A 12,520-nucleotide genomic window follows, 5' to 3' on the forward strand; every position below is an offset into this window, starting at 1 on the left:
AATTGGGTCCAGACAGGATGGAACCAAAAGCAGGACACAACAGAACTAGAGGATGTTTTTAAAGGCCTTTAATAAAGGCAATTTGCATCGAATGCAAGTAGTGTAAGTGATGCGAGAAACTAAGGGATTACAATGGCTGTTAAGTGGTTGCTGGTGGATCACACAAACAGGAAATCAATGTCAGGTTGGAGAGTTGACTAGCAACAGAGAACTGGAGAAGGAGGCAGGGAGCACATCATTACAGCTAGGCCTCAGAGACAGATGTGTGAAGCCAAGTCCCTTTAACAGAGAGTTGAAGGAAGCCCCTTTAACAGAAAGCCCAAAAGCCAACACACAGCAGGAACAGCTGGCCAATCAGGGTTAGAGCGGATTAATCAGACATCGTCAGAGCAGGTTACAGTAGGTATTGAAAGTATTCACAGTCTTAGGCAGGCCAGACTCAGTATCAGTAGTATAGAGATATAGAGAGCATGCAGGTTATGTTTAAATCCAATAGCAACATGGATACCAAGGCACATCAGGTTCAGGTTCCAAAGGTATACAAACACCAGTTGGATCCACACTCACTGAAAATCCCAGGGTAGGCAGGAGAAGCAATTTCCAGCACATTCAGTTTGCTAGCAGCCAATCCAAACGCAGGGAGAGTAGCTTACATGGGCCGTGCAGAACCAGGCAAAATCAGGACATGTCAGTGTTTTAAAGTTGAAGGGAGAAGCTCAGAAGGATCTTACAGGGAACACATGTTTCACCGCTCCCTTTTACAGTGGAGATCAGACAAAATGGCTGACACCGAAAGTTCCCCAAACAAGATGGCCACCGACATGGAAGTGCAAACATTGACAGCTTCATGTCTTAATTGTTTTGTTTACCAACACCCATGATCACCTTGAGCAGCAGTGAAGGCTAGACCCCGAGTGACAGGAAGGACATTACTGTCAAGATGGATAGAAAATGATGGGGGCCATTGGAGAGGCAGATGTTACTTTGGCCACAGTCAGATTTAGATTAATTATAATATATGCATATGATTGCATGATTAAGTAGGCTACTAGATGAGCTGAAGAATCTATTTGGGCCCACAAAGAACTTCTTTGGAATTTTTTTTTTTTTTTTTTTTTAAGACAGAAAGAGTGCCTCAAAGGACCAGCTTTAAAAACGTTGTTGTTGTTTTTTTTTGGAAAACCAGAAATGGTTCTGCTATTAAGACCAAGTTTAATTTCTATTTAGCACTTGTATTAATCTGTAAGTATGCAAGTTTCAGTAATCCAGCATTGTAACAGAGTAATAGAACAATTAAGACAAAGATCCTTCCATCAGCAGACTAAGCAAAATGTCCAGAGATCTTTTTGCTGGCAGCACACTGAGAGAAAATCTTTTACTATATACAAATTGCTATGCTTTATTACTGCTGACATTTTAAAGTCAAGCTTAATTAAATTGCCTGGTGAATTATAGCTGGGTGGCATACTGTATGCTTTCCACTCCACTGGATTGGGAAAATTCAGCAGTTGTCCAATTTATACGAAATAATTATTTTATTCATCTTCTATACTGCTTATCACAGGGGCCTGCACCCTATTCCCGGATACTTTTGGCACAAGGTGCAGGGACACCCTGGACAGGGCGCTAATCCATTGTAGGACACACAAACACACACTACAGGTAATTTGGTAACACCAATAAACCTAATCTGCCTGTCTGTGAACTGTGGGAGGAAATCAGAGTACCCAGAGGAAACTCACCAAGCACAGGGAGATCATGCAAACTTCAAGCACACAGACCAGAAGCGGAAATCAAACCCTCAACCCCTTAAGATGCAAGGCCACAGTGCCAACCACTACACCACCGTGCCACCCCAGAATTATTTTCATACACAAAATAATTCTTGTATACAAGCAAGCAAATCTTTTTTAACCCCTATCATGAAGTAGAAAAAGATTGATATATTTTCTTTATTATTGATTACTGTTAATCAACCAATGTGCCACCATTGCCTAACCCTAAGAATATCATAGCTGCTTTAAATTATCATGTTGGTACGGATTTAGTTTTATTTAGAGAGGTTCATTTTTCCAGTTGTCAGTGTATTTGTCTATTGTACTAGAACACCTGGTCATTAGGTAAATTGTGACTCTGTTGTAAGTAAATGTTTAAATAACAGAAATGTTCTATACAAATTAAGAGTTGTCTAAGAAATATTAATTACAAAATATAAAACCACATTTTCATTTTTAGTTGGTGAGTTTATGCCTTTATTATAGTACAATCCTGATCCATGTGGATATTATTCAGTGATTTTCACTGAAAAATTTTCTCACTGAAAAAAATCTCTTTATTAGGTGTAATTTGATCATATATGCTTGATTTCTTTTACAGGAAAAATTTTAAAACTTTAACAATCTTGTAAAAAAAAAACAAATTTACTTTGTGTAGTTAAAGCCCAGAGCATTTTAGCCATTATTTGTTTGGCTGTTTAAACGTATAGTGCTCAGGATTGTGCAGTATAGAGAGATATATACTTTTTTTCAGTACAAAATATAAAATATGTCGAACTGATTTTTATTTAATTTTAACCAACTATACACACATGAGCAAAAAAAATAAAAAATAGATCACATAGGCAAGCAACTAGCACAAATACACACAATCATGTGTTTTTATTGTTCTTTTTGGTTGTTTATATGACTTATTCATATTAAGAGTTCCAGTGATTTTGTTTTAATCATCATTGACCTGTGGTGTGTCGCTGGCATGTATCTGTGCCGCTTGAGGTTAAACATTTGATTTGCTCTGGCAAAACACCTAGACCTAAAACACCTTATTCCAGCTTTGTAGCGCCCTTTTGGCAGAACATTACCTTATTCCTGAGCACACATTTTATTGGCATTTTGGTTAAATATCACAATATATATTAAATATTCTTGAGCCATGACTGTATTCTACACAGAACAATAATAGGTTTTGTATGTACCTTTGGAGCCTCTTGTCTTTAATTTACATCAGCTTACCTGAAGAGTAGGAGGTTGGCGTACAGGTGTCAAATTCATCCTTCATCCATACAGGTAGGTCATTGAATACTGTCAATGACACGAACCAAAGTACTTACAGATTTGTCCACAAACACAGATGTCCACATCCTAAATGTTCATGTATAAACACTGAACTGTTCACAAATCTACACTCCATATGAAGATGACACCATTTTGTATATACTTGCTTTTACCCAAGTGCAAAGAACAGTTTACAGTAAACCTTCTGCAAGAATGAGCAAATTTTAGAGTTTAATGTAATTTCCTTAATGGCAGCTTGTTTTTAGGTGTGTCACAATATCACATCCTCCTCATGAAACAGCTAATCAGAAGTAATTTCATGTAATTGATACTAGTAAAAATTGTGGGCTTAGATAAATTAACTGAATGTTCGGATGAACACAGGCTGGTTTTGATAAAAAAAAAAATTCCCATCTATTTATTCTTTCTCTATCTAAGAAATTTCAGGCTTTTAATTAAATTATTCAGTTGTTTAGTTGTAAATGTTCAGCAAAACTAAAAAGATATTTTTTTCCTTTTAATTAAACTTTAAATTATGCTTATTTTCCATTTTCTAAAGGTAACAATTAATTGTCATTGAGGACCTCATAGGACTTACCTGTATAAACATCTTGTGTATCTAAAATACCTGTAAATGTGTGCACAAAAAACTTACCCACTTCCTAGATGTTTGGGAAGGTCTTGGATTGGTTGTCATTGAGATGTTCCAATGACCTGCCTGTACGTTCCAACTGTATCCGAATCTCCGCCTTCATCCAGGTGAGATACTGGAGTATAAAGGCTGGCGAACCTGATTAAGAGACGCAGAGGCTCAAATGTCTCTCTGAAGAAAATCAGGGGAGAACCACAAGGGGGATTTTGGCCATTTTTTGGAGAAGAATGGGGTTAGGAGTAAGTGGACTGTACAGTTGTACATTGAATTCTTGTTTTAATTGTATAGCTTTTCTAATCGTTTTTAGATTTGTCTTAATTTTATTTCTTAGCATTTAGATGTTATTATTAATGTTTTTCTATGTTTAATCTTTCTTTAAATAAATACTCAGACAGGGAATGATAGGTACAGCCTGGCATCGACATCTGAAAATGAACCCAAAAAAAAGAAACGAGGAAAGAGAGATCAAAAAGACCTGGATGAACTGAAAAAAGAAGTGGACTTGGTGAGGATTGTCTCCAAACTAACAAATTCCAATTATATCCGCCATGAATGAAAAATTTTCTTGTCAGCGTAACAATTGTTAAGATATTTTAATTTGCCAATTTAAATTATGCTAATATTCATCTCATTTTATACCTTAGCAATTATTACGATATTTGAATATGTAAACTTGTCTGAAAAGTACATTTATTATCATGAATTGTTATTATTATAATTATTTTTTAAATAACCATGCAGGATGATCATAAATTGACTGTGGAGGAACTTCTGCATAAATATGGAACTGATCTTACTCGAGTGAGTAGTAAAATGACGTATATATTTGTTACGCTCTTTTATTTCACACAGAACATTAAGAGAACTTACAAGAATTTTTTATAGAACAAGAACAATAAAATAGATCAGCATTTAAAAATCTAAAACATCATTTGCTTAAACTGACACTAATACTTCTGTCTTCATAACATTAAGGGTTTGTCCAATTACCGTGCAAAGGAGATCCTTGAACGTGATGGGCCGAATGCTCTAACTCCTCCTCCAACAACCCCAGAATGGGTCAAGTTCTGCAAACAGCTATTTGGTGGATTTTGTACACTGCTGTGGATTGGAGCGTTTCTTTGCTTTCTGGCTTATACTATACAGGTTTCCACAGAGAGTGAACCTGTAAGCGATAATGTAAGTAACACACTTTTATATGAATTGAAAAATATTGATGTTTTTTTCCTCTATTAATTGTAAAGAGTTGAAAGAAAAATAATAGAATGTGTGTGTGTGTGTGTGTGTGTGTGTGTGTGTGTGTGTGTGTGTGTTATTATTCCCCCCTTTAGCTGTACCTGGGTATTGTACTTGCAGCAGTGGTGATGATCACAGGATGTTTCTCATACTATCAAGAGGCTAAGAGTTCAAAGATTATGGAATCCTTCAAGAAACTTGTTCCACAGGTATTGGAACACATTGTATTACAAATTGAATTTTCACTTGATGCACACACATGAATGTTTTTAAAACTGTAACCACTGTTATAGCAAGCTTTGGTGATTCGTGATGGTGAGAAGAAGAGCATTAATGCAGAGGATGTGGTTGTTGGCGACCTCGTGGAAGTTAAGGGTGGTGATCGAATTCCTGCTGATCTCCGAATTATTGCTGCACAGGGGTGTAAGGTAAGAGAGTAACTTTGTCATTAATTGTCTTATAAGGGCATTTTAAATAGTTTTTTAATTTGTCCTAATTAAACTTTTCCCCTACGCTCTTAGGTGGACAATTCCTCCCTTACTGGTGAATCTGAGCCTCAAAGCCGTACTCCTCAGTTTTCTAATGATAATCCTTTAGAGACGAAGAATATTGCATTCCTGTCTACAAATTGTGTTGAAGGTACAAAAAAAATCATGAAAACTGTAATTTATTTTATTAATTTATTTGATTTATTCACCTTTATTTACAATGTAAATGAAATTTTACAAATTGGTGATGTTTTATGTATTTCTTCTTCAGGCTCTGCCACAGGCATTGTGATCAACACAGGTGATCGCACTGTGATGGGTCGAATCGCTATCCTGGCTTCAAGCCTTGAGGTTGGACAGACACCAATTGCCATAGAGATTGAACATTTCATCCACATCATCACTGGTGTGGCATTTTTCCTGGGTGGCACTTTCAGCATCCTGTCTATGATTCTTGGATATACCTGGTTGGAAGCTGTAATCTTCCTCATCGGACTTATTGTTGCAAATGTGCCTGAAGGATTACTAGCCACAGTCACGGTCAGTAAAGTCATTGAATATTATTTGAAATTGATCAGGCAATCCTGAACTGGTAAATTACTTTATTATTTTTTTTACAATTATTTAAATCATCTTTTGGCTATTTTTGTAATTACTTATAACTTTATAACATGTAATAACGTCATTTTCTGCATTTCCTAGTTTTTTCTTAGTACACAAAACAAGAAAACAATAACTAGTTTGAACTTGATTATTATAGGTGTGTTTGACTTTAACTGCGAAACGCATGGCCAAGAAGAACTGCCTGGTCAAAAATCTTGAAGCTGTAGAAACCCTTGGATCCACCTCCACTATTTGCTCAGACAAGACGGGAACTCTGACCCAGAACCGCATGACTGTGGCGCATATGTGGTTCGACAACCAGATCCATGATGCTGATACCACAGAGAACCAAAGTGGAACCTCCTTCGACAGAAGCTCTCCCACATGGTCTGCCCTTGCCCGTGTAGCTGGCCTTTGTAACCGAGCAGAATTTCTTGCCGATCAAGCCAACATTCCTGTCCTTAAGGTTTGTTTCTGTAAAAGTTACCACTAAAAGTTATAACTGAAGCTTAGTACAGTGTAAATGTAGTATTTGTATAAGCATCTGTAGCATCCAAATGAAACTGGAATTAAAGCCCCAACCCTAGGTACATAAATCCAGGGATTTATTCTGAAATTAGGTTAATGCTGGTTCTGGGACATTCATTTTTTTTTTTTTTGCTTTACCCTCAAAAGTAACAAAGCTAATGTTGTTATGAACCGAATCACACAGAATTTAACAGACAAGTCTGAGCAAACTAATGAGAACAAGCAAATCAGTATGGACAAGCCATAGGCCTATAAGGATTTTTTTTTCTGGGATTTGAGAAGTAAAAGGATTTAAAGCAAATATTTAGTTATTTTAAACTTTGCTCTTTTTGCAGAGAGACACTACTGGAGACGCATCAGAGTCTGCTCTATTAAAGTGTATTGAACTCTGCTGTGGCTCAGTGAAGGACATGAGAGACAAATATACAAAACTTGCTGAGATCCCCTTTAATTCCACAAACAAATATCAGGTACTATGTTTTTATTCAATCATTTAATATTAAAATTTGAATGATACTGAATCACTAACATTTATGGATCTGGTGTATGATAGCTATCAGTCCACAACAACCCCAATTCTACAGAGACCAAGCACTTGTTAGTGATGAAGGGAGCTCCGGAGAGGATCCTGGACCGATGTTCAACCATTATGCTTCAAGGGAAAGAACAGGAGCTGGATGATGAGATGAAGGAAGCTTTTCAGAAAGTATATTTAAAACTGGGTGGTTTTGGAGAAAGAGTTCTAGGTACGCCACATCAATGTACATTTTTTACAATGACCTCTCCAGATGCAATGTAGTCTGTACAAATTGACAAAGATTTTTTCTTACAGGTTTCTGCCATTACAACCTCCCTGATGATCAGTTTCCTGAAGGCTTTGCATTTGACACAGAGACGGTGAACTTCCCTACTGAGAACCTGTGCTTTATCGGCCTCATGTCCATGATCGATCCTCCTCGTGCTGCCGTGCCTGATGCTGTTGCTAAGTGCAGGAGTGCTGGAATCAAGGTTTTGCCCTATTTCACTCTTCTTTTACATGTTGTATCTTAAATGCAAGAGTTGGTATATCATAACAATGCTCTTCCAATGAAAGTAATTGCCTGTATTTGTAGGTTATCATGGTTACTGGTGATCATCCAATCACAGCTAAAGCCATTGCTAGGGGTGTGGGGATCATCTCAGAAAACAGTGAGACTGTGGAGGACATTGCTGCTCGTCTGAACATCCCTGTGGAAGAAGTCGATCGTAGGTAAGCACCAAAAAAATTAAGCTACCTTTGGTTTTGTTTCCTTTTAAAATACCTAATTATCTGTAAATATTGGTATTTGCAGAGATGCAAAAGCCTGTGTGGTCCATGGTGGTGATCTAAAGAATATGAGTCCAGAACAGCTGGATGATATCTTAAAACACCACACCGAGATTGTGTTTGCCAGAACGTCCCCTCAGCAAAAACTCATTATCGTGGAAGGTTTCCAGCGGCAGGTACTACAAAAAAATTACACCAATACATTTATATAATGCATTTTATATAAAAACGAATTCATTGCTTAATATTTATATGTTTTTTCTCTTCATTCTGACAGGGAGCCATTGTAGCTGTGACCGGTGACGGTGTTAATGATTCTCCTGCTCTGAAGAAGGCTGATATTGGAGTAGCAATGGGTATTGCTGGATCTGACGTCTCCAAACAGGCTGCTGATATGATTCTCCTGGACGATAACTTTGCCTCCATCGTTACTGGTGTAGAAGAAGGTACAGAATCTGAAACTTTAATTGGTTTTTACAGAGATCATATAAAAAGAGACCTCACCTTGAAATTACATTGAATATAATTATCTTTCCAGGCCGACTGATCTTTGACAACTTGAAGAAATCCATTGCATACACACTGACAAGTAAAATCCCTGAGATGTCACCGTTCCTGTTCTTTGTTATTGCCGGCATTCCTCTTGCTCTGGGCACAGTCACTATTTTATGTATTGACCTGGGAACCGATATGGTGAGAAGCACTATATTTCATTTATATTAATATAGGCTATATTATAGTTATAATCTAAAGGTTTTTATTGCAATTGTCAGACTTTCACTCAATTTGGCAAATTCTCTTCTTCAGGCGCACTAAGCGCAGATGGAACGCTAATCTTCTATGACATATAGTTAAAATTAGCTTGCATTGTCATATATCCAAAATACATCAGGACACCATTGTTTTTAAAAGTAGTGACAATGTAACACAGTGTTGTAAATGCAACCTCAAAACAACAGAATGTCGACCTTTACAGGAAATTTGTTATATTCATTTTACAAAACACCTCTTTTTTCAGTTTTGGAAAAAACTTCACTTATGACAATGTACGTGGAAATGCTCTTACTTTGAAAGACTAATCATGGCTGTGTCAGTTCAACACTATTTTTTCAGGTTTTAACGGTGTGTTGCACATTTCTTAAGTCAATTCCAGTAATTTGACATATTCAGTTGCTATCTTTGTGTGGTGCAAGCCAATAATTTGACCTTTTTGGCCAGCAATGTATTTTTCTTTTAAAAGCTTTGAAATTACATGTTTTGGGGAAAACACAGGAGTAAATGGCTGCCCTTCCAAGAAAAGCCAATCACATCACGACTTTCTATGACACAAACAGTAAACTAAAACCACCAACTGGGCAAAACAGCCACTCCTGTAAAAAACATTCACAGTATGTTAGAGCTAGTGCAGTTACACCTGCAGTCATACACTTTAAAGTGAAGTCATCGTCATTAACTACTAAAATTTTTAATGATCAACAATCTTTGTAACTCAAAAAATACATTTTGTACAACAAACACAAGCAAGAACACAATCAAAGCCAAAGTTTTATTAAAACTTTATCCTAGCTCGCAGTGAAACCCTTCAAGTGTGTGTGTGTGTGTGTGTGTGTGTGTGTGTGTGTGCGTGCGTGCGTGTGTGTGTGTGGTTTTTTATTAATCTTACAGGTGCCAGCTATTTCTTTGGCCTACGAGGGTCCTGAGAGTGATATTATGAAGCGGCAGCCCAGAAATGCTCAGACAGACAAACTAGTCAATGAAAGGCTCATCAGTATGGCTTATGGACAAATTGGTAAGATAACTTTTTACATAATACATTTAAGTCAAAGTGTAGTTAATTTTTTAGTCCAAAGTACTAATACCAAAGGAGTTACATATACGAAAGTAAAATGATCAAATTTTGATGTTGTGTTACTGTGTGTGTGTGTGTGTGTGTGTGTGTAAAGTTTTGCATGTTCTTCCTGTGTCCTGTTTTGTTTCATCCCCAAAAAGTATGTGACATGGCTAATCTAAAATAGACCCATATCTCATGCCCAGTGTCACTGGAAATCACTTTGGATTAGCAACCCTGACAAGAGTAGAGACCTTTTTGAAGATGAATGAATCAAGATAAAGTTTATTTGTCTTTTCTTTTATAGGGATGATGCAAGCAGTTGGTGGGTTCTTCACCTATTTTGTAATCCTTGCTGAGAATGGATTCTTGCCCTTGTTTCTGCTTGGGCTGCGTGTACATTGGGACGATCCCTATAACAATGATCTGGAGGATAGCTATGGTCAGCAGTGGGTATGTATTATATCATGAATTGTATAGTGTATATACAATGATTACAGTGTAATCATGAATTTAATACTAAACATTATATCTTATACTCATATATATACTTTTATCAATGTACAGTCTCACAAAGCAGCTTTACAGAAATATAAATTCTGCATATACATTTAACATTTTAAAAATATATACATTTATAGCAATTTAAATTAATGAGTAAGCTGAAGGTGATGGTGGAAATGATACAACATGAGAGGAAGAGTATCAACAGGGAATCCATTCTTATTTGTGTGATATTGAGTGGCGTTACTATAAATAACTCTCCGCTATAACTGTGTACTGTATGTTGAAAAGAGCAAACGTATAAGTCCACTTTGTTGTAGTCTATATATGATCAGAGCAACTGCAGAAGATGTCAATCTTCATGGTCTCTAAGTGCAACTATCGTATGTAGTCTCATGTATATTTAAGCAAATTTTCAATTCTAGAGTCACACACACCACTGTCTCATTGCCTTCCTGTAGCTAGCTACATCAGATATAAAACACTGAGGCTTGCCTACAAGCCAAAAATGGGCCAACAGCCACTTACCTCAAAGCACTTATCACACCCTGTGCAATGCACCACGCTCCCCCCGATCCTTTAGTACTGCTCGGCTGGTCCCACCATCTGTCAGAGTACAAGGAAAGCATGCATCAAGAATTTTTTTTTCTGTCCTGGCACCTAAGTAGTGGAAAGAACTTCCTCTAGATGTCTGAACAGCTGAATCACTGGCAGTCTAAAGGTCTACATTTTCCTTATGCATTTGAGATAATTAGAGCAAACAAACAAACAAACAAAAGCAGATGAAAAAAAAAGTAAACAGATGGTACTTTTATACAGCAATCCTATGAACCAGTATCAGGATGTAGTTATTGGTGGAGGCTTTAAGGCACGTCTGTAAGTCGCTCTGGATAAGAGCAACAGGCAAATGGCATAAATGTAAATGTAAGCAAAGCTGAAGAGAGACTATAAAGGCCTAATTTGCTGAACCTTTGTAAGCGTTTGTTTGTTTCCTCCCCTTAGACTTATGAGCACAGGAAAGTTGTGGAGTACACATGTCACACTGCTTTTTTTGTCAGTATTGTGATTGTACAATGGACTGACCTGATCATCTGTAAGACCAGGACAAACTCACTGATACACCAGGGAATGAAGTATGTATAACATAGAAATTATATGAAATAAAGTGTTTTATCGTAATTGCTATTTAATCAGTGCATAATATTGTATTGTATAATTTATAAACTACAGGTGGGTTCAATTATCTTTCATTTAACTTTTTTTTTAGAAACAAAGTCCTTAACTTTGGCCTTTTAGAAGAAACAGCTTTGGCAGCATTTTTGTCATATTGTCCAGGGACGGATATTGCTGTTAGAATGTATCCACTGAAGTAAGTTCAATTTTATTTGCAAATAACCATATATTTTTCTTGAAAGGGGAAAAAAACTTGATGCTTTTCTTTATTAGGTTGCTTATATGATTTAATGATGTAATATGTATTATGTAATGTGCCATAATGGATTAAATCCAAACATCATCCACCATGCTTGAGCATTACAGCAGTAATATTCAGTGTCCTTATCTTCTAGACCATGGTGGTGGTTGTGTCCTGTACCCTACTCACTCCTCATATTTATCTATGATGAGGTCAGAAAATATTATCTTCGGCGAAACCCAGGAGGTAAGAACAGCCCTACATTAACTGATTTAACTATCATTTACAAAGAACGTATATTAATAGTGAATAAAATAAAAAAGGAATCTCACACACATTATTTTTTGTGAAATTGATTTAATGAAAATCTGTGATTCCATGGTGAATGAGCATTCTCTCACTTCTGTCCCCCCTCCCCCTCCTTTTTTTTAGGCTGGCTAGAACAAGAGACGTATTATTAAGTCACAATGACCCTCTACTGTGAACACACCCACAGTCAGTAACTGTGCAATGCTAAAAATAAAGCATTTTTATTTATAAAATAAATAACAGACCTCGAGTTTGGGGTAAAAAAAATAAATGTGTATGATGTGTTTTTTTTTTAATCCTACTTGCTAAAACACATTGAGCCGTATATATCCCTATGTATCTCAGGAAAATTAGGCCTTACAGCTATCCTGCTAGTCTGACGGTCTATCTTTAGCCACATGAAGTAATACAAAATGACAAGAGGCCTATTTCATGCAACCACAGCAGCAGGAACAAACATTGCCTACTTGTTTCCAAATGATAAGCATAATTGTACAGTACAGTGCAGAATAAGTATCTCTTATTTGAATGAAACTTGCCAGAAGTCATGTGCTCCAAGGAGAGTGAATCACTATGAGTGTGCTTAAACCTGATTGCAAGAG

At 36.7% G+C, this 12,520-nt stretch overlaps 1 protein-coding gene across 1 annotated transcript; it reads left to right on the forward strand.

Annotated features, from left to right (window-relative positions):
* Window positions 1-3,845: 3,845 nt before the first annotated feature.
* Window positions 3,846-12,184, forward strand: LOC128506200 (sodium/potassium-transporting ATPase subunit alpha-1-like). The gene is made up of 22 exons (XM_053476536.1): window positions 3,846-3,941; window positions 4,094-4,207; window positions 4,444-4,503; window positions 4,678-4,881; window positions 5,034-5,147; window positions 5,232-5,366; window positions 5,460-5,577; window positions 5,698-5,966; window positions 6,187-6,495; window positions 6,893-7,027; window positions 7,111-7,303; window positions 7,390-7,565; window positions 7,670-7,806; window positions 7,889-8,039; window positions 8,141-8,309; window positions 8,402-8,556; window positions 9,529-9,652; window positions 9,999-10,144; window positions 11,198-11,328; window positions 11,463-11,564; window positions 11,764-11,855; window positions 12,042-12,184. Exons 1-22 carry the CDS (start codon window positions 3,930-3,932, stop codon window positions 12,068-12,070), a joined length of 3,075 nt encoding a protein of 1,024 aa, XP_053332511.1. The 5' UTR covers window positions 3,846-3,929; the 3' UTR covers window positions 12,071-12,184.
* The last annotated feature ends 336 nt before the right edge of the window (window positions 12,185-12,520 follow it).

The sequence above is a fragment of the Clarias gariepinus genome, chromosome 18, assembly GCF_024256425.1.
Source record: "Clarias gariepinus isolate MV-2021 ecotype Netherlands chromosome 18, CGAR_prim_01v2, whole genome shotgun sequence".
NCBI lineage: Eukaryota > Metazoa > Chordata > Actinopteri > Siluriformes > Clariidae > Clarias > Clarias gariepinus.

Bases quoted from the DNA above. Each gene is read 5' to 3' on its own strand.
- LOC128506200 (XM_053476536.1), top strand. The intron at 8,040-8,140 runs GTACTACAAAAA...TCATTCTGACAG, and splicing joins TGGAAGGTTTCCAGCGGCAG to GGAGCCATTGTAGCTGTGAC. The intron at 10,145-11,197 runs GTATGTATTATA...TCCTCCCCTTAG, and splicing joins ATAGCTATGGTCAGCAGTGG to ACTTATGAGCACAGGAAAGT.